At 39.2% G+C, this 23,303-nt stretch overlaps 1 protein-coding gene across 1 annotated transcript in view; it reads left to right on the top strand.

Moving 5' to 3' along the window:
* Positions 1–22,885, top strand: part of LOC105148574 (uncharacterized) — a 43,777-nt gene extending 20,892 nt beyond the window's left edge. Inside the window, exons 2-7 of the mRNA XM_087416638.1 lie at positions 2,087–2,199; positions 10,690–10,737; positions 11,046–11,510; positions 11,591–11,872; positions 11,990–20,273; positions 20,388–22,885. Coding sequence (XP_087272764.1) covers positions 2,109–2,199; positions 10,690–10,737; positions 11,046–11,510; positions 11,591–11,872; positions 11,990–20,273; positions 20,388–20,493 — 9,276 coding nt within the window. The 5' untranslated portion in view covers positions 2,087–2,108 and the 3' untranslated portion in view covers positions 20,494–22,885. The remainder of the gene's footprint in view (positions 1–2,086; positions 2,200–10,689; positions 10,738–11,045; positions 11,511–11,590; positions 11,873–11,989; positions 20,274–20,387) is intronic.
* Positions 22,886–23,303: the final 418 nt, after the last annotated feature.

The following is a 23,303-nucleotide window of genomic DNA, read 5'->3' as shown; positions in this document are numbered from 1 at the left end:
TGAGTTGCCGGTGGATGTTGCTAGGGGAAGAATGGCAGAGGAGGAAATATAACGTAGGGGAAAAGATGAAGTCGAACAGGTAGAAGAGAAACTACCTACGCGCTCTCGCGCGCGCTTCTCTCTTTTAACTTGGTACCGCTTTGTATTAGGCCGCTGTCGCACGGTTGGTATGCGCCGCCAGCTTCGCCAAAGTCCTTCTTTTCTTCCTGCCTGGAAATTCTTCTTACTTTTCCTCCTCCTTATCCTCCTCCACCATCTCTTCCTCTTCCTTCCTTCTTTATCGCAGTTTACCAGCAAAGTCAGCGCTCTTAAGTAATTTCTTTCGGTTCTTTCGGTCAAGAACCCGCGGACACGATCATCACCTCCTTTTCTTTCTTCCTCTACATCGGAACGGGGGAATACAAATACGTTGGTATTTAATTTTATAGCGTCCACTTGAAAATCGAACTTTTATCAAGTATATGAATCCTTTTTTTCGCTCACGCTTTTTCGCGTGCCTATTCCCTTATTGGGCGAGCGAGGTCTGCTGGTCAACGATATGAACGGAGGAGGTTGAGCACACGGCGGACTCGTGCAAACACGCGTGCTCATTCCCACGCACCCACGCCTCTCATAGCTGGCTCACGCTCCAGGTAGACAGACGAATCGCATTTAGCCTCCCGCCGCGACGCGAATGCGTCAAATGTTTTCTCGCGTCGCGAATTTCGCGTCTTGACACCGTGATACATTGTATACCTTAAGGCTAATTCTACTAACACCGATTAACTCTCTCTACAGCGTTTAACCGATTAACTTTGTTGTTTTTCTCGAGACTGATTGTTTTCTTCATACTGACTACAACATAGACATAGTAATAGGTAATTATTAATACTAAATTAATGCAAAAGGGAGCCTAAGTTGTGTGTTCGCGTTATTTAACGAATTTTTAACAATTATTAATGAATCTTATGGAAAAGAAACGTTTCGATCTTTATTAGGTCCTTTTCGATGTTAATCAGAATTTCCATAAACAATTGTCGAATACAATAAACAATAATTCAGTGTGATTAGATCAATTTTTAAATTATTAATACATTATCATAGGCTTCATATATTTGTATCTTTATAACACTTATTTGCTACAATAGCGTCATTATTAAAAAATATTTATTACTAAGTTATTTGTAAACATTTGTGAAAAAGCACGGGAACTTGCAGAAAAACAAAAAACAAAAAAGAAACATACTTTAAAAATACATACTTTTATTCCTCTACAATTCATTATTATATCAAAATTGCACTTTAAAATTAATATTATAAAATTTTAATGATTCAAAACATTCACACTTATTTTCTGGAAAACTTTATTTTTCAAGATGTGACGTTGTTGTAGTAAATGAGTGATATGTTCATTTACGTAATGAATTTAATTACTCATGTAAATTATATTATACTTGTCGAGTCTTCTGCAGCACATAGACTCGCGAGAAGGTCAAAGTGCAGAGATGCGTTTGACTCGATTTCAAACGCGACCACTGTATCCGGCAGTCATCCTGTCAGATCAAGGCGAGAGTTACATGGTAGAATGCTACGTGACGAGATAGATGTACCTTTAAGCCGCCTCATGATGGAATAGATAAGTGCGCGCGTACAATCGCTCGTTATACTTTCGCGCATACGCAGATAACGCGAAAAAATTCTCAAAGCCGTCTGAGTAGGTATGAATTTAAGCCGAGCGATTGCATTCGTATATAATATATAGATGATCGATATTAAGGCGTATGTAATATAAGATGATCGATATTAAGGCGCTTCCCTCTCAAATATGTTTACGTTAAAGTATTTTAATATTATTCATTGGCAATTGATGACTATTGAATAATCGATAAAGTAAACGAATTTTACTTATATTTAAATAAAGTCAGAGAGAACGTTAGACTTGTGGTATTACATGTAAGAAATAGATTTAACTTTAAATAAATCTTGTAAAGATTTTAAATTAATTTTTACTCCAGTCATTTTATACGTAGCCATACAAGAGATCAAAGCTCAGTTTATGTTCGCACATATAATATAAGTTAACGAAAGCATAATTGATGTGTTGCAGGGTACGGAAGAAGAGTGCCGACATGTCGGCGTTGAACGCCGCGCTTTGTAGACGCGGGATAATCCTCTGGCTGGCCGTCGTTCTACTGCTTGCGTCACGATCCACGCATTCTGGTGAGTTTTTGCAGAAATACCTCGGTGTACTTCTAGCTCTCTTTCTTTCGTCTGACTTCAACGCCTTGGACACGCTTGAGCCGCCGTACAAAACGTGAGTCATTTATTTGATAGAGAGACCGTGAACGCGCGGACTCCCACGAGGAAATAAGAGGTAGACGGGCAAGAAATATTTTCGCTCGCCCGAGAAGACGCGATCGGATTATTTCTGCTTGTGGCTTGCTCGAAGTTAGATTGTACTTCACCGGATCGTCCATAAATGCCGTCCATAAATGTAGCAAAATATGGTGGAATCGTAATGAAAAAAAAAATTTTGTTTCCACGTGGATGTTGTGTTTACTCTTTTTACACTCTGCGGAATACAGACAAGAAGTTGAATATTGTAGTAATAGAGACCGAAGAGAAAGAAAGAGTAGAAGTGTAATCTCGGATGAAGATGAGAAAAGTCTTTCGTAACTCGAGCATGTTGTATTGCATTTACGATGGAAGAATTGGTTTTTTTCAAAGGCAAAAGAAGAGTAATCTTATTAAAGCACGATAGATAGAATCAAACCGGTGGATTTTTTGAGATTAGAATAGATGTGCGATAGAAAGCTTTAAATCGAGCATGAATACGCGTACGTCTTGTATTGAAATTAATTTCTGAAAATTAGAGCCGAGAGATGAGACGATATTACTTCCGCGACCGTCTTTCTTGTACTGTCTGTGACTAACGCAGAGTCGGCCAGCCAATGTTTGAATGAGCAAGCCACGTTCTGTCAGGCCGTCGAACCTATCCGCGTGTCTCCCTTCCTCTCTGCCAATGGGGAGAGCATTACCTCATAATGCTCACCTCTGGCATCGGTCGTGTCGAGGCCCAAGATGCTTTCCCATGGACCTGACACACCATATTCGTTCTTCGACTACTCGGGTCGCCTTCGAGCGGTCGCGTCGGTCGCCTCCTTGCTATCGTAAACCTCGTTTCGCCAATTTCTTCCCTTTACGTCGAGCTGGTTTAAAACAGTATGCCTGGATCTATCGAGTCCCGATAGGTTATTCTGATACCGAAGACGATCCAGGGTTAAAACGGGGCTTCCAATTGTCATCGCTCGTATCATGAATGATTTCCGGGAGAGGAAAAATGACGATAGATTTACGCCGTAATAATATTATCGTAGAAAAAAAAAGTTTACGCTTCAGAGTATCGATAGGAAAAGGATTCGTCATTCCCGTAATTCGTTATTCGAGAAAGTAATTTCACATCTTGTGGTCAAGAGGCCGCAAAGAAAACGAACTTATTTCGCACAGGCGTTCACGACGATCGATCGATCGATCGATCAGGAGCGCGTTCTCGGAAAAGATGATACTATGAACACGACGACGTGCAAAAACGCTGCATCGTCAATGAAGGCTTATTGAAGATGCGTCAGTTTTGCCTCACCCCTTCATCAATCGGCCGTCGGTGTTTCAACGAAGAGCAGGTGTGGTTAAACGGACGGGATCGATTGAATTCCGCGACTCACCCGGCATGTCTTCACTCGCTCTTCTTTTTTTTTCTCTCCCTCGAGAGAATCGCTAGGTGATTCTGTGACTCTCTATCGCATGCACGCTCTTTTTGTTCCTTCGAGCTTTTCTCGAGCGAGTAACAAGGATGATCAAGATCGACGCGTTCGATCTCCGGTAATCCATCAGACGGCGGAGAAGTTTTACTGAATTTATATATCTTCCTTGAGGCGCAACGAGTATTGGCGAGATACTTGCATTGAAAGGAAATCAGCAATATCGCCAACTTCGAGAGGCAACAGGTTTTCATTATAAAAAAGTGTTTACCTGTCATGTTATATTATCACACGCGTAGCAATAACTTTCTTTTCAGGTTTTGAGATTACCAGAATTACTTGATGTGTATCAGATTGCATTATGGTGAAAAATTAAATGAGATTTGTGCTTTGCGATTTGCTGCGTAAATTGTTACATATTTGCGTGATTGTAATATCGCTCCCTTACTTTAAAAGTGATACAATTCAAAAAATTACAATTCTTAGAAAAAAGAAAACTATTTTTTAACTTGACAAAAAATTATTGAATAAATAAATAATATTGGTAAAAAGAATATCTATATTTTTTACATGCAAGTCAAATATCATTGTAATTTTTACAATTCTTAAATACCATCCTATTTGAGTTGTAATAAATTTTTTAAACCATCCTTTTTAAGTTGTGACAATTTTGACGATTTTTTGATAAGTTTAAGATAGTTTATTTTTGATAATTAATAAAAAAATGTTTACCAAACTCATTCATAGTAATAACTCGAAAATTAATGTTTTTGAATTATGTCATCTTTAAAGGAACGATATCATTATTATGTCTGATCGGAAATATGGCAATAATAAGTATCGCATATCACTGACATTATAGCTACACACACACACATATATATATATATATATATTTATACATATATACATATATATGTATTGTATATATGTATATTTGTATATAAATATTATCGGAATTCCGAGGCAATCGTTTATCATACTTGGCTGAGATTTATGAATGTTCGATCGGTGTGAATATGTGGCTCGTGAGTTCCATTAATTTCTCTTCGTCTTTTTTTTTTCTCGTTCAACCACGCTGAACACGGGGAGCACGGTTAGCACTATTATGTCTTTTATACTATCTTTAACGTTCATTAAACGTAAAACAAGAATGGAATGACAATAGCGCTGATAGCGCATTTCTCGAATGTACTCAGAATTTGTACAAATTATTTTTTATATCAATGTCGAAAAAGAAAAAGAAATAACAAGAAAAAAAATAAGAAATACGACACGATGAAATTTATTTCTTTAATGAACAGAGAAGTTAATTTCGGTGTCTCACCCGGAAGTGATCTAAGTCTAAAGGTCAGTAGAAGAAAAAAATTGTGTCTCGGCGCTTCTCCGTGTAGCGGTTCCTCCATGTGGCTACATCGACGTGATGCTGCGTGAATTCTGGTCAAACCTGTAGACCCTGAGGAGTAATCAGTCGACGTGTCCACATCAGAATGTCACTGACCGTGTACCTCACCGTTCGCCACTTACAATCCACGTACGTCGTCTACCGGAGTCGCATCTGATCCCTAAGGCGTTCCATATTTATGCCTGATGCTTGGCAAAGTGTCGTTATCTTCGAGCATCATCAAACTCTCTCGCGACGGCGCGGAGAATCGTGATGGCACTCTACAAGCGGTATGGAGCGCATAAAAGTTCAAGATATATGTGACGTGAGACGGTGTACAGTTACACATATGCTAAATCTGCTTGCATTTCCTACGCGAGATAGAATTATATGAATCAATTCATAAATCTATGTGAGAGACTTCTACACATTTGAGCAATTTGGATCCTTCCCATATAGCACACTTTAGCCAAGAGACATCATGAAAATGTCTTTATAAAACATTCAAAGAATAAGGATGTCCTTTGGAAGTCTGTGCAATATCGGACCAGGTTACGTGAGAATTAAATTGTGTGAATCTATCATGAAACGATCTAAGCACGAGAATAAATCAATGATGGTTTTAAGGTGATTTAAATGCATTCTTGACGAGCGAGAGCACGAATAAAGCTCTGCGCTGTCAATTTAAATGAGGGAAAGCTTTTGCGCGGTAAGAGGGTACAGAAAGGACCTGTTGTAACCGGTACGTCGTAAGAGGACTCCACTCCCTCGTCTTCGCGCGCGTACTCTTTAGAGTTCTTCTCTCTTTCTCTCTCTCTCGTCTGTGTACCTTCTTGACTACTTACTGATTGTGAGATGGTGAGGTCACCGGCGGTCATCCGACGATCCGACGAAAGGTATAACGGAACGCGTGGGTGCAACGTCAGCGTGACACGGATTAAATCGATCGCGTTAGTTTCCATTTTGGAAAATAGGTGTTCCGCTTTTGTGCGAGGCATAATTTAAGAGCTATGTCTACGATATCGCGTTCAACGTCCGCCAGATCCAATCGCATATACGAAATATTCTCGCGCAACGAAGTGAATCGCGGTTCAAAGATCTCGAGTCTCTTATCGGAAACGAGCGTTTCTTTCCCGAGTTGGAAATTATTCTCATTACCGGATCTAACGGCGCGCGGACTTGCATCATAATGTAGGAAGTGGCAACGAACTCGATCCCGTGTGATTGGGAGGATATAATTTATGACTATCCTCAAAAAGGATTCTACGGACTAGAAACAGTACGGCGTATTACACCAGAACCGGTCGGCCAGCTTTCCACTGCGTTCTACCTTCCCGATATCCATGACATTGACATTAATAATCACACTGATACAAACGAATTATTTTTCTGTTCCTTTCTTGAAGTCTGAGTTTATTATTTTGATAAAATTATACAGCTAGTGGGCTGCATAATTTCCAAATAGCTGTCGTCTTTCACGTGGGACCACGTGAAAAAAGTTCCGTCATGACGAGTCTCACTTTCATCTCACGTATGCATACGCACACACACAAAGAAACGAAATTATTCCATCATCTTTTTCATCAGTATACGAAGAGGTTGTCTTGGTAAGAGCGCGACGGAGGTAACCGCGACCTTGGAGAATGCGTAATGCAGAATTTCGTGCACGCAATACGCCAGAGGCTGGCTGCGGTGCCAGGTGTTCATCGGAGCGTGCGCGGCTGATGGTAATGAACTTTCGCGAGGCAAGGCCGCCGGGAATGATTTCATAACCGAGCTCAACAGCCCCGTGTTCTTCTGTTCTCTCATCTCTGCAGTGTGTAATAGCATTGTTCGCGCGCGTATACGCGCCCATACGCGGAGAAAGGGACGGGGATCGGATCGCGATGCGTTGCGGGAAGAATCGAGAGAGTCGCCCTCAAAGCGAGAGCAAGATAATTGCGAGAAGAGAAACGATACACGGAGAGGAAACAGAAGGACTCGGCGGTACATTGACTTACATAATGATTCTCCGCGATTCCTTGTGATGTACGTAACATGAATGCTTGTACGCGCGCATATGTGTATATAGGGTGGATACTAAGTATTTTAATGCCCAATTTCTTCATTTTCAGATAATTTGCGGATAATCTTATTTAAAAGATATCTCCATTGTATTCTAGGAGATATCTAAAGTTATCCAGAAGTAAAGAAATTGGGCATAAAAGATTAAGGGATGATTTCTCACATAAATTCAAGACGAAAGTTTCATAGCTTAGATATAATCAAAAGATTATATATCTAATACGGTTATTTTCAAAACAGTGTCAAAATTGAAGGAAAAATTGTTTTTGCCAAAAATTTCGAAAACTTGTATTATTTTTTGTCAAATTTTAAACATACAAAGTTTCATTAAAACAATTCGAATTTGAAATTTTTGAAAAAATGATTTTTTTTCAACTTTGACATACCCTGTATTTTTTAAACTAATTTGTATATATAAACTTTTCGTCTTGAATTTGTGTAAAGAATCATTTCTTAAAATCTTTTAGAGTACTTAATATCCATCCTATATAACCGCGATCTTCGATTACGAGCGAGGAGGCCGAAGAATGCATAAATCTCGCGCGCGGAAATTATATTCGAGGGAAGATGCGTTTATTGTTGATACCGATAAACTCCCACATTGCCCTTTTTCTATGCGACCAAGATTGATTTAGAGTCTGCGTTACATCGAGAAAGGTCTGCCTTAGAGCGTACCTTAGCCGATGCACTTCCTAGTGGCTTTGTAAGACGTGTTTTATTCGGAACTGCATTTTTGTATCCGAAGAACGGAACATTATCTTGCTGCGTGAGATTTATTGAACGACTCTCTCTCTCACTGCGCTTTTTTCGAGAGGTAATTCGCAATTCGTGCCTTTCGATTTCGAAAGGATAAGAAACAAGTATCAAAAGCAGATCGACAATCGAAATCGTTGTGCTTCATCATGGTGCAATTCTCCGTTATTATAGTTGAAATTTTTTATTATCGATTTTTTGTCAGCATCTCCCGGTCATACTCAATGATTGTCCCGTTAGTCTCTTGACGGTAATTTATCGTTTATAAGAGAAGAAATGAAGAAAATGCTTGCTCGCAACAAAAAGCTGTCTTTCGGTTTTTAGTGTGTATCGTCGTAAAACTCGACGGAAAGAATCATACGACTCGTTCAAAAGATGTAACAATTTCAACAAAAGGGTGCTTCAGAAAATAATCGAATTATTGATGATTACAATGAATATTTTTTTTTCCTCTCAATTTTCTATTATGGTACTCTCAGCCTCAATTATCCGATAAGTTTCTTTTATTCAGTCCAAACGCAGTCTCATTACGCATTTAATTATTGCGAGTGCATACCGCTGTTCGTACATTGAATGATCATATTATGTCGTTGCAGTTAAGCGATCGCATAATGAAGATCACGTACAGAGATTACAATCGTGTACACGAAGCCTCGACACCTTGACCGTGGTCTCCACGATGGGAGGTGCGACGTAATAATTTAGTCTGACGATTGTGCGAGACAAGAATCGTCTCGGTAGGCCACGCGTACGTGATGGGTTCGTATAACGTGGAGGCACGCGGCTCGGGCACCGACTCGCTCGTGGGACTGACGAGACACAATCAAGTCTCCATTCAACCATCGTTGTGCTTCTCAGTACAGTTCAGTTCACTGGAAATCTTGTATCGCGGAATGCTAAGGGCTCAGACACAACGAAAGGAATAGGGAATAACAGATATCAACTTATCATAAACGGTGTATTCCAAACTATTCAGTTTCTGGTAGATTAAAATCTGCTATTCCTTGTTCCTTATTTCTTATTCATTTCATTGAGTCTAATAAGTTTTCTAATTCTCGAATATCACAAAATTCGTTTCTAAAGATATTGATAGATGGCGAGTTTTTAGAGAAAATGCATCTATTATAGAAAGTCAGGATTGAATAAGTTAACTTTTTTTTTATCTAAGTTAAATTAACAATTTTGAAAATTTAACTTAGTTAAGATACAAGTTAATTTGTAATGGAATTAATTGAATTAAAAGTTAAGTTAATAAAAAATAAGTAATTGAAAAGTTAAAAGTTAAATTTATTTTTTTTATTTTTTTTTAATTCATGATTTCATTCTTATAAATAACGGAAATGACAAATATATACTTCATTTAGAAAATATTCTATATTTTATTTACACATTTTGTTTATATATATACTGTTTAGTATATAAAATGTGACTATGAATACTGGCCTGTGATATGACTAAAGCTTCAGACACAATATGAGGGAGTAGCGATAGTAATAAAGAATAATAGATTTCAATCTATCAGAAACTAGATACATCGAAATACACAGTTTCTGATAGATTGAAATCAGGAAGTTGATTGTGTAATTTAAAATAAAGTAAAAATTACAAAAGTGAGCAAATTCATTAGAATATTTATAATTTTATTGGTCAACACCAGTTAGTAAATTTGCTCATTCTTGCACCTTTTCACTTCATTTTAAGTCATCACTTATTGCCGCTTATTATGTCTGAGACTTAATTCTAACGAATTAAATAAGAAATTAATAATTACGGATAAAAAATGTAACTAAACAAAGTTAAAAAGTTAAAAGTCTAAAATGTAACTAAATTAAGTTAAAATTAATTAACTTTTTAACTTTTTAAATTAACTTTTATCTTTTTAACTTGGCACTGTCTAACCTTGCATAAAGTTTATGTCGATATCTAATCTTAAAAATGCATTAATAAATTTCAATAAAATAATGGTATAATCTTTTTATACGTTTGATAAGTCAATGATTTTTTACAAAGATCTAAATGTTATTGTTTTATCCATATTTTAAAATATGTACATTCCACGGATGTAATTTTTTGGAATTTTGGAATCTTTCGTGTAATCAGTAATATAAAATTGAACACACTACTTCGAACATGAAAAAGCAAGAATAAAAGAATGATACAGCGAGAGAAGGTTCATTGTGCGATTTCTCGATGAAAACATCTTTCGTGATTGTGTATATCTCGGAAGAGTGTCCTGTCATGTTTCAAGAACAATTAAACTCAAGTCCTGCGCGCGACATTCCAATTTCAAAAAAGAAATTGCGAAAGCGTGTAGTCGCGTAAGCGTAAAGAAAGAATAGGCTTGTAAAGGGAGATACGCGATTGTTATATGCGAATCCGCGTGGATTGCACACGAGAGGAAGAACCAAATGGAATTCACTACTCTGTGAGCACTCACCATGCAACTCGTACGACTGGGGCGAGGGTGTTAACGAGAATTCGCCCACGTGTGTTCGCGCCATATGACGCTTCCACTCATTCCGTTGTTAAGCCCCGGTACACCCTCGAGAGACGACGAATGCGTCCTGCCAGTAATTACTATGATAAACTGCACGCGGGAGACGCATTGACGTCCACCCCTGCAAATTTCACCAAGCTTATTCGGCAATCCCGTTTTATGCTTTTCATTAACTTCACGTACACGCCTGCGCCTGTACCTGTCACGACGCACTCGATCGCGTAGCACTAACAGTCATGTTTCTTTGATTGCAGCACCGGTATATGACCAGGATACCACACAGATCGCAGAGTACGATGGAGGTATGTATATCACGCTTGCTTTTATTGCATCTAATCAATCATGTGCGTCAACAACGTGACATTAATTGTATAATAGAGAAGCCGCATACGTTGTACTTTAATTCAATAAATTAAAAGATTAAAAGAAATTTATTACAAATGATTTCTATGTAACATATCATAAAATAAAAATTTTTTTTTAATTTTTCTGAATTGAATTTATTTGTTGCATCTCGCGAAGAAATAATATTGTTGAATATAAAAATAACAATATAATTACGATGTTAGAGATTTTCGTATTTATTATATATATAAAATTATTTTTCTAGCCACCCCTGGATGTTACTTCAACTACCAGCGGTATCAAGAAGGCGATAGGATCATGACAAGTGAACCATGTCTAAACTGTACGTGCCACAACCGAATGTTGATGTGCTACTTGAAGGTTTGTCCCTTCACGAAAGCGATCGGTCAGGATTGCACGGTGGAGAAACGTCCGGATCAATGTTGCCCTGTGATCACTTGTCCGGAAGTACCAGTTCAACTATTGACATCAACAACAAGTGCACCGGAATCCACGGAAGTCGGATTCCATGACAATTATGGCTGCCATGTCGACGAAAGGTTTTATGCAGACGGCGCTATGCTGCCATTGGATCACCACAATCCTTGTGAACTTTGCTATTGCATTAGAAATAGAACCACTTGCGTTATGCAAGAGTGTACTTTACAAGTGGCTGGATGTAAACCTGTCTATCAACCGGGTGTATGCTGTCCGATCAAATACAATTGCGGTAAGTAATTGCATTGTCTTGTAATATCTTGATATTATTTCATACTGAAAAATGCCCACAATTATTGATTCTTTGTACAGAATACGATGAGGAATCTAGCACTACGGTTGGTTCAACTCCCGGTCTCATCATGACCACAACACTACCTCCTGGCATGTTACCTCAATGTTATTACGAAGGTAAAGTTTACGAAGACGGTGATTTGATTTACTCCACTCAGCCTTGTCAGCATTGCTATTGCTTCCGAGGCGAGATCGCTTGCGCTGTGCAAAATTGTGGAACGCCGATGCAAGAGCATGGAAAGAATTGCACGGCTTTACCGCCGCCAGAAGGAGAATGTTGTCCAACCATATATGAATGTGGTAAGTAATTTTACATAATAATAGTAACAACATATTATGTAATTAAACAATCTAAGAAGCATTATTACTAAATGAACATTACGCATTAAAGACTCGTTACTTATGTACTTATTACAGAAGAAGGAATCACTACAGTACGAGATGAAGGTGAAGAACAGTTTCCGGAACAAGTACCACATGGTCAAATGACTGAATCTCCTATACTGATTGATCAGGAAGATCAACAAACGAAGGGCGAACATCCTCAAGAAGAAGCATTCCCAGGTATCGACAATAATATACCGTATGCTCAAGAAGAAGAAGACAAAACTGTTCAAGGAACTATCGAACACATTACCCAGGGACACATTCCATCTACCGAAAAACCTGAAGAGGAAACCGCAACACTGATAGAAAATATAGAAATTACTACTGCTGAGAAAGAAGTTATTCCTTCTCATGAACATATTACCGAAACTTCTCCTGAGATAACATCGGAAAAGGCAGAGGAACTGCCTTCTGAAACAGAAGCAACAAAATTAGGAGCACCTACGACAGTACAAGGAACTGAAGAAAGTTTAGTTACTGAAGCACCTGCCACTGAATTACCGGAAGTTTCGTCTATCGCAGAAGGCTTGCAACCCGAAGAGGAGTTAACAACAGAACACGTACCTAAAGAACATGTAAGTACAGAAGAGAATATAATTGAAGAGGAACATAGTACTCCCGCCGCCACTGAAAGGGGACAATCGATCGAACCTTCCATTAGCGAAACAACTCAAACCGAAGGTCCGATAAAAGAAGAAGAGACTACTAGTCCGCACGAAGAATTGTCAACGCAAACACAAGAAGAGATAACACAAGAAGGACAAATTAGTTCAGAAAAACCAGAGAGTTCAACTAAAGCCATTGAGAAAACAACATCGCCAATCGAAGAGCTTGGTATCAGCACTGTCTCTGAATCTGTTAGCGAGCAACCAAAGGCAGGTGAAGGTAAACCAGAAACTATGCCAGGTGTACTCTTAGCAACAGAAACGGAATCACCGAAAGAAGAAGAAACTGTGACTTCTGCTCACGAGGTATCCACTGAACAAATCACTACTGAAAGAGAAGAGGTGTCGCATCCAACGGAAACCGCTGTTACGGAACAGTCAACTGAAATAAGTGGCCCTTCTAAAGAACAACCTGTTGAAGAACAGAAATCAGTGATAAGCGAAGGTGAAAAGGAACAACGACCGGAAGAGACAACATCCGAACACGCAATAATTGAAGAGCAAGCCACTGTTGGCGCTAAGAAAGAAGATGCCGGTTTGACTGAGAGCTCAGTAACTAGTGAAGAATCTCTCGTCACGGAAGTGTCACATACAGAAGAAAAATCAACTCCGGAAATTCCAGCTCAAGGTCCAACTAGCATACCGATTCCCGAACGAAGTCCAGAACAGAAAGCAGAAGATGGGAGCGTATATCATGTGACAGAAGACTATCACGGTGTCACTCATCCGGAAATTAGTCCCGATAATCTCATAACTGAGGTTCCGCAGAAAATACCTGTGACTCATCTCCCGCAGGAACAAGAGACTACGCTAGCTCCATCAGAAGAAACTGCAAAATCAATTGCGACGGAAGATATTGAAGTTTCAACGGAAGGAACGACAAAATCAATAGAAGAAGTTACGGAAATAAATCTATCAACTGAGAGTAAATCTGAAATCACTACAGTTTCTGAAGAAACACAAAGCACACCTGCTGTCATCGAAGTTCAGATTAGCACAGAATCTTCTACAGATATTATTGCTCAAAGAATACCAGAAGAAGAAGCACCTGAAAAATCTACTGTGCCAGAGGAAACAGTAAGTGAAGTACCACAAACGGAAATTCAGTTAACAGAAAAGTCTCCTAATACTGAAGAAATGCCCACAAAAGAACTTGAAGAATCTAGTGAAAGTTCTGGGAAAGTCAGCAGTGAAAAAGAAATGCAACCAAAGAAGGAAGAAGAAACACAACCTCCAATCGTAACAGAACCAGAAACAGCTTCCGAAATATCCACAACTATTCCAGCGGAACATTTAACAGTGCCTTCAGATCTTGAGAAAGAACATACAACAGAAGATGAATATGTTACTACCATTATTTCTTCTACTGAGCAATCAACGCACGCTCCACAAGTTGAAGAGAAAGAAACTGAAATAATTCCTATTGAAAAAGAAGAAACAATTACTGAAAAACCAGTTGAGGAACATGTTACGGAACATCCCATTACAACACCAGACATAATTGGTGAAAAAGAAAAAGAATTACAAACTGAAGAATCTTTGAAAGAGGAGCAAACCACGGAAGCGATAAAGATGGAAGAAGAACATACAACACGAATTCCTGCCGTTAAAGAAGGAATAACTGAGCAACCCGAACAATATTCTACAAAGAAAGCTTTGGAAGAAGCTGCTGTTATGGAAAGTCATGGTCCAGAGGAAACAGAAAGTACGAAAGCCGTGTCAACAGAAAGTGCAGAACAACAAACTACTGTTACTACAGTAACAGAAAAGAAACCAACTGAGGAAACTGTGGAATTAAAACCAACAGAAATTATCGGCATTGAGCAAACAGAATTGCCCGTTGAACATATCACCGAAGCAGATAAAATTGAAGAAGAAGGTGAAGAAAAGATTTCTGTGCCTGTATCCACAGAGGGAATACAAACAGCAATTCCTGAAATTGAAACTGAAGCCACTGAGATAACGGCGGAACCAGAAAAGAAGCAGACTGAGACTCCTGTCAGTGGAATACCAAGTCAGCCTCCGATTCCTTCAGATCGCAAAGAAGATCAGGAACCGATTGAACCAGAACTAAACGAAGAGCAATTAACACAGAAACCCGAGAAAGAAATAACTGTGTATGAAGAACCACAGAAACCGACAGTTCTTCCTGAAGAAGAAATATCTCACATTCCATCTTCGGAAGGTACTATTACCGAATCTGTTTTGCCGGAAGAAAAACCGGTTGAGGGTAGTACAACAGAATCTACTATTGGCGAAGTTATTACTTCAGAACAGCCTGAAATATCGAGTGAACAACCGGAAGAGGTCACAACCAAACTATCCGGACAGGAGGAACAGACTCAAGAGCCAATCACTGAAAAACAGCCTGAATTATCGAGTGAACAACCGGAAGAGGTCACAACCAAATTATCCGGACAGGAGGAACAGACTCAAGAGCCAATTACTGAAAAACAGCCTGAATTATCGAGTGAACAGCCGGAAGAGGTCACAACCAAACTATCCGGACAGGAGGAACAGACTCAAGAGCCAATCACTGAAAAACAGCCTGAATTATCGAGTGAACAACCGGAAGAGGTCACAACCAAACTATCCGGACAGGAGGAACAGACTCAAGAGCCAATCACTGAAAAACAGCCTGAATTATCGAGTGAACAACCGGAAGAGATCACAACCAAACTATCCGGACAGGAGGAACAGACTCAAGAGCCAATCACTGAAAAACAGCCTGAATTATCGAGTGAACAACCGGAAGAGGTCACAACCAAACTATCCGGACAGGAGGAACAGACTCAAGAGCCAATCACTGAAAAACAACCAGAAATTCATGAAAAAACAGAGATTGAAGCATCCAGTCCTGCAACTCATGAAGAATCTTCGACTTCTGAAGTTCCTACAGAATCAGTTGAAGACATAGGTGTCAGTAAGACAACCAAAATCGCGGAAAGTGAAGGTACGACGATTCCAGTATTAATTTCTGAAGCATCAACTGAACTGTCTGGACTTGAAGAATTTACGGAGCATGAAGTTCCTATCGAGAAAGAAGTTACACCTGCAACCGAATCTATACCTTCGGAAAAAGAACAGCCAGAAATACAAGAGCAAGTCACGCAATCATCACTAAAGGAAGAAACGCCAATTACGGAAAAAGATGAAACGGAAAGTCCAGCTGAAATATCCACAGAAGAAGGTATAATTTCTGAAACACCTAAAGTATCGATTACCGAACAACCATTGAAATCCGAACAAGAAGAAATTATTCAAAAAATGATTACGGAGATGCCGGAACATGAAGAAAAAGAGATATATTCAACGGTTGTTCCAAAAGAAACAACTCAATATACAACAATCATTCCAGAAGAAATTTCTGTAGCAGAAGAAAGTACAGAGTTCACATCTCGTCCGTCGGGTATTCCAGGAGAAGGTAATTGTCTTGTTGAAGGACAATCTTATAGCAATAATTCAGCCGTTCCACCAGCAAATGCGTGTCAGATCAGTTGTCATTGTATTAGCAGTATTGTACAATGCGAACTCGTGCAATGTCCTGCCCCGCCAGCGCATCTATCGAATTGCATGCCGGTTCACACAAACGGAGAATCTTGCTGTCCAATGTATGCTTGTGATTCCACACCGACTGCTGAATTGGAATCCGATAGTCATGTAATCGAACCTGTTTCCGGAGAAGAAGAAATTCAGAAGACTGTTTCGCCTACGGAAATACCAGAAGAAGCTGCAACAGAATCGAGTACATTAGCTGGTGAAATTAGTACTTCGAAGTTACAACCTGTAGAAATCACTGTTCCTTCTATTACATCTGAAGAAGAAACAGCAACTGAGAAACAACAGACCACTCTCAAACCTATTGAAACGGTTTATGAACAGCCCACTACAGTTCGACCTATCGAGCAATATCCTGAGGAACACACTATTAGTTCGGTACCAGAGACATCACAAGAATCCTCCAGTCAAATACCTGAAGAACATACTGTGTCACCAATTATACCAGTAGAAACTACTGAAAGCAAAATCAGTGAGGAAGGCATAACAGAATCAGCGGGTTTGACCGAACAACCGCAGGAAGAGACTGGACAAAAACAGATTCCTATTAGTGGCGAAGCAATTACTTCCACGCAGATGCCTACCGAACAGGAATCTCACAGCACTGAAAAACCTGTTACGGTTCCTAGTTTGACAGAAGAGAAAGAGACTTCTGTTCCTGTCGAAGTAGAAGAAAGTTCAATACCTATTGAGAAAGGACAAGAAGTGACAACTACAGCAGCTAGTAAAGAAACTAGTATGCCGACCAAAGAACAGGAAAAACCTACCGAAGAAGAAGGTATCGAACAACAATCTACATTTAAACCAATTGAAAAAGAACAACCAGAAGAAGAAAAAGTTTCATTAAAGCCAATTTCTGAAGAACCTGTTACCGTCGAAGAACAGGAAATATCTACGAAATCGGAAGAAATTTTAACGGAGAAACCAGGAATTCAAGAGGAACAAAGTTCCGAAACTTCAGTTCCTGAAATACAGTCAACGACTGAACATAAGCTCGAGAGTGAAACTGAAAAAGAAAAAGAACACGAGATTACATCAACTGAAACTGTTCAAACCGAGGAACCAGAAAGTCAAACAAAATTACCTAGTATTGTTCCAAGTGAAATTGAAACACAGGAGCCAATTATACCTACTGCTGAATCGACGACATTGATACATGATCATACCGTAAGTGAGGAGGCGTCAACAAAGGAATATACAACTATAAAATCTGTAGAAATTTCTGAAGAAAGCACAAAGACAGAGTCGGAAATTACAACTCAAACTCCTGCAACTGAAGAAGAACATGTTACTGTTGCTATCTTGCCTGAAACAGAAACGCCTATCGAGGGAACTACTAAACTAGTCGAAGAATCTACTCCTGAAGTTTCCCATGAAGAAACATTATCTGAAACAACAGAAAGCGCAATAGAAAAGGAAATTACAGAATATCCTGGAAAACAAACAGAACCATCAATTATAGAGCACGAAGAAGAACCGTCAACTACAAAATTGCCCGAAGAAAAGCCATCGGAAACTGAATCTTCAGTTATTAGCGAGGAACCAGCGAAAACTGAACCTACTGAAGAATATGAGAAATCTACTGAAGAATATGAGAAACCTACTGAAACTAGCGTTGCTCAGGAACTAGGAAGTACGCAAGTTTCCGTTGAGAAGCATCCAGAAACTACACCCGAAATTGAATCTCATACGCCTGAATTACCTGCCGAAGAGCATACTGAGGAAATATCAACGATATCTGCATCTGCAGAAGAAAAAGCTGACGAACAACCCACTACACCGATCGTAAAGGAAACTGAGTCAAGTTTGAGTGAAGCGGAAACTGAACAGCCTGTTATTTCAGAATCTGAAACATCAGTTGTAGAAGAGGAACACGTCACTGTTCCAATTGTAGAGCAAACTTCAAAATCTGAGTATCCTATCGAGGAACAGACTGTTACTTCTCCCAGCGAAGAAAAAATAACGGAAAGCGTTTCGACAGAAGTTATACCAGTAACGAGTCAAGAGGAACAAATAACTGACAAGACAATAGAAAGTGTTAAACCAGAAACACAGTTACCTGATTTAGCGGAGGAATATACTGTTGTTCCTGAAATTTATAAAAAAGATGAAGAACAGAAACCTGAAATCGGAACAACGGAAAAACCTGGTAAAGAGGAATCAACTACGGTTCCGGAATTAACAGGTGCAGGTGAGAAAGAAACGGAAGAAGCTGTTAAAGAGGAAGCTGTGACATCTAGTACTATAGAAGAGCATACCACACAAGAGCATACCACACAAGAGCATACCACACAAGAGCATACCACACAAGAGCATACCACACAAGAGGAAATCGAATCAATTGTAAAAATACATGAAACAACAATTATTCCAAAAGAACAGAAGCCGGAAGAAGAAGGTCAAATTACCGAAGCTACTTTACCGGACCATCCAGTGAGTGAAGAAGCGATAACCGTGACAAGTTTGACACCCGAAGAATATTCAATTGAACCGGTAAAGACAGAAGAACAAAGTACTCATGAATCTGAATATCAGACAACGCTATCTACCGCAGAAGTATCGCAGCCAGTGACCGAAGTAGAGAAACTTCCACCCGAAGAAGAAACTGCTACAGCTGAAAGTACAGAGAAGCCAGAAGAACCTGTCACAAAACTTGAGATGAGTTCAACCGAAAAGCCTGAGGAAATTCCATTTGAAACGGAAAAGCCTGAGGAAATTCCACTTGAAACGGAAAAACCTGAGAAAATTCCACTTGAAACGGAAAAGCCTGAGGAAATTCCATTTGAAACGGAAAAGCCGATTGAACCAGAAAGAGAAACAGAGCCGCCCGAACAAGGTGAAACCACTACAAAAGCAATTGAAAGCGCAGTAACCAAAGAAATATTACCAGAAGAACCGGTTTCAGTAGAAGTGACTCCAAAAGTTGAAGAGAAACCGACAGAAGCTTCTACAGCAGGAGAAGAAGAGGAAGTACATTCTACCCAATCCACAGAAACTACTTCTGTTTATAAGGAAGAACAATCATCGATAACTAAATTAGAGCCTACTGAAAGGCCTCTTCCTTCTGAGGAAGAAACCTCTGCTGGAGAAATTCAGCCTAGCCAACCAGAAGAAAGCGAGGAGGCCCATTCAACTGTATCCGAAGAGGGTCATCCGAGTATGACCGAAGAACCTCAATTTACTACGGAACATGTGCCCGAACATGTACCTATTACGACAAAAACAGAAGAGCATCCGGAAGTAGAAGTACCAGGAACTATTGCAACCGAAGGTCCAATCAAGATTTCTAGCGTGAAACCAACTGAATTTCCTGAAGAGACAACTACCGTCGGACCAGAAGTAGTATCAGAAGTATCCGAATCCCAAATCCCGATAAAAGGAGAAGGTCCGCATCCGGAAATGCCGGTTGAAGAACCTATTATAAAAACACAGCCAATACCCACGGAATTACCAACTGGAGAAATTACGGAAGAGATTCCTGAAGAAGAACCCATTCATCCACAAGAAGGTGAAGAGCAGACTCACATTGACCACTTCCCGGAGGCTACCGTGAAACCAGAAACTGATTATGGTTTCCATGAACAACGACCAGCGACTACTCCTCATATTCCGGAATATCCTGATCAAAGCGGAATATCGGGTGAAGACAATTCTCACTTCCCCATACCCGGCTATCCGAATCCCGACGACGACTATGGCGAGGATGATTATGGAGGACCGGGAACTTGTCGATACGGCGGCAAAGTTTACGTTTCGGCACAACAGATACCGAGAGACGACCCGTGCGACTTCTGTTTCTGCTTCAGGAGTGACATCATCTGTCTCCAACAAAGTTGTCCACCGCCTATTCCGGGCTGCCATGAGGAACCGATCAGCGGTTTCTGCTGTCCCAGATACGAGTGTCCCGTATCAATGGCTACGGCTCTTAATTTGACTACTACCACTACTACGACCACGACCACGTTACCACCGCACTTTCCCGCGCACGCTTATAAAGGAGCCGCGAGGCGAAGCGGTTGTCAACTTAGTGGCCATGCCTATCGAGTGGGAGAAGTCATTAAATCGGCGTCTAATCCTTGCCTTCGCTGCATGTAAGTTTGTAAAAAAATATTTTTTTTATTCTCTAAATCGTTTTTAACTATATGTGTATTATTTTTGAAAAAAATACTTAACGTGAAAATATTTAACTTATTATTAAATTTTAGTTGTGGAAATGATGGTAAAATGAAATGCGATCCGCAAGTATGCAGTCCGGAACCAATGCTAAGGCAAATGATAGCTGCGACTACAGACGCTAAAAGAAGGAGATGAGCCGCCGAATTGGATCAAGGGATTCATCTTTACAAAGAAGCATATATGAGGGCGAAAAAGTCGACAACAGGAAAAAATTCAGTGTTGTATAAAAGTGAATGAAAATTATTCTAAACTACCTAAACATTTCGCGCGAAACACAGACAATATTGTGCTTCGACGATTACGAACTGAGTGGCCAAAACGTAAACGTTTATATTAATAATATTATATTATGTTATATATAAATAAAAGAGAAAGAGCAACGGAGAAAGAAAAAATGGAGGAGGGGAGGAGGCATACGGATTGGAGAATCATAGGAGATTAATTGTGTATTAAGACGTGTTATCGGTGCTAATATGCGAACACGAAAGGAGAAAGTTAGACATGGATGTAGAAAATATAGACAAAAAAGTCGAAAAAAGAAAAAAATTTGTCGTGTAACGAACATAATTCCGCGTTCTGTCTCGCGTGGGATATTTTATATATGCCCTAAAAAGACGAAAAAGAGAGGAAATTACTGAACGTACGAGACTTATGACTGTGCCTTTATCAGTGTCGAATATGGCATTGGTTTCGTTTCGGCAACGAGCGCCGTCCGCAGCCACGGTCATCGTCGTCGGTATTAAAAAAAAAAGGAAACACGAAAAGAGAGAGTTGCGATCATAACTCGTAATGGGGAGGAAAAAAAGAAGAAAAAAAAAATGCAATGAATGCATTTTGTATGATAAATAAGAAATGAATAAAAAGATAAAAGGAAGAAAATAGAATCGAAAGAAGAATTCAATACGCCGGCCGAATGAGTCGTGCAATAATATTGAAATAGCGAAGGAGAATCGTACGAAGGATACCTCAATTCGCAAATTGTTTAGCAAGTTAGAAGCTTTTTTAACGTTTTTTCTATGCAAACTATACGTCCATGGTATTCCTCCTACGATGCAACGTCGTAAATTGAAAAAAATGGGGAAGAAACGAGATCACGATATTCGGCATATTCTTACTGCTTTTACGGTGTCACTGCGACAATCTTAAGCGACGATGATATATGTATTTGCTATGCGATCGAGCGTGTTCTGGATCGTTTATTCGGCTGCTATGTATGTCCCAAACGACCGGGTCACATTACTCAAGTTTGCTGACGTTCATGCGCACTCGGACACGATCGAGATTATGGATCGGCATAACTAGAGCCGGCCGTGCTTCCAGTATTCTTAAGCAGCAAAGATCTTATTCTTTTTGAAGAAGAACTTCCGATTAAGCTATCTTTTTTCTTCCTTTTTTAATTGATATGCCAACACCATACATATACAGTGCCAACGATCGTATCCCAGTGCGCGTGCGAGTGTGTGTACGTGCGTGTGTATGCATGGTGCATGTGATATGTTAATGGAGAGAAAGAGAGAGCGAAAGAGAGAAAGAGAGAGAGAGAGAGAGAGAGAGAGAAAGAAAGAGAGAAAGCCAGAGAGACGAAAGATACACGCATCTCAAAGCTCAAACAGCGGCTCGCGCGGAGGACCGATCCGAGAATTTGCTTCTCCGGCGAGCTGGCGTCATTATATATAAATATAAATATAAATATAAATATAAATATAAATATAAATATAAATATAAATATAAATATAAATATATATATAAATATAAATATATATACATTTATATAATTCTTTATATACACTGTACCCTCCTCTGATGATAATACTTAACGATAACGATGTTCTATACGTTTGTACGAAAGTATAGCTGTTAAGAGATGAGAGATAATCGCCCGTACCGGTTCTTCAGTCTCAAAGTATCGCGTTAGAAAAGAGAAAACGATAAAATCTTCGGAATCTCTTTTTAAGTCAATTATTTATCTTGATAGCGATGATACTCGACTCGTATGATCATCGTTTAATAATGAAAGCAACGTCACGCTTTGAGACTCTGGAACTCTGCAGGCTCTTTTTAGTGTAATAAATAGAACGAATGTTTTGTATATATATATACATATATATATACATATATATGTATATATGATCGCACGAAATACTGCGCATACTGTCTGTATAATAATGGAACGAAGACGAGTCAACTTTCGGTCTTCCTGATATCAGCGGCCCGTTAATCCTAGTTACTCATTTATTAATAATTAATTAAGCCCGTATCTGCCCCTGGGACAACAGCTTCTCGCGAAGAACTATCATGAAAGCGTTTTCCTCTTTTTCTTCACGTAAAGGATCTCTTTCGACATGAAAGATCAACGTATTCATGGAGCTTCCACGACAACTCGATCGTGATATACAAAGTGGCCATATTATTACTGTCACTGTTTTCAGACGTGAATGAAACAAATTTCCCATGCAATAATCGATAATAAATTTTTGATACACGTATAAAACGTTTCTTGTGATTTATAATAAAATTATGAAACTGATCAACGCTGCGACATTATTATATCCAGAAAAATTTGAAATTTTAAATACTTTTAGAGATGAAAACTACAATGAAGGTACGAAACTACACATTTTTTATAACCAGGCGAATGTACATTTAAAAAGATCGAGAAGAGAGAAAGAATCAATGTCATAATTCTCAATTAACTAAGATAACAGCGACGATTTTCGACGAAAGCGCGCGATTTCGTATGTGTCTTCCATCGTGACAAAAGTTTATAATGATACATTTTGCAGTAAGCAAAACGAAAGTAACTAAAATAATTTGCTCAAAGCTCATTGAAAGTTACGCGTTGTAATCGAGTCAGTTTTTCCTAAGCTAATACTCTTTAGCAATTATATATAGTCCAAATCCTAGTATTTACTCGATATCAATCCTTTTTCCCTTTCACAATCATA

Source organism: Acromyrmex echinatior, chromosome 2 (assembly GCF_024713525.1).
Source record: "Acromyrmex echinatior isolate Ae372 chromosome 2, ASM2471352v2, whole genome shotgun sequence".
Lineage (NCBI taxonomy): Eukaryota > Metazoa > Arthropoda > Insecta > Hymenoptera > Formicidae > Acromyrmex > Acromyrmex echinatior.
The sequence above is the reverse complement of the archived record's forward strand: the minus strand, read 5'-3'. Positions and strand labels throughout refer to the sequence as shown.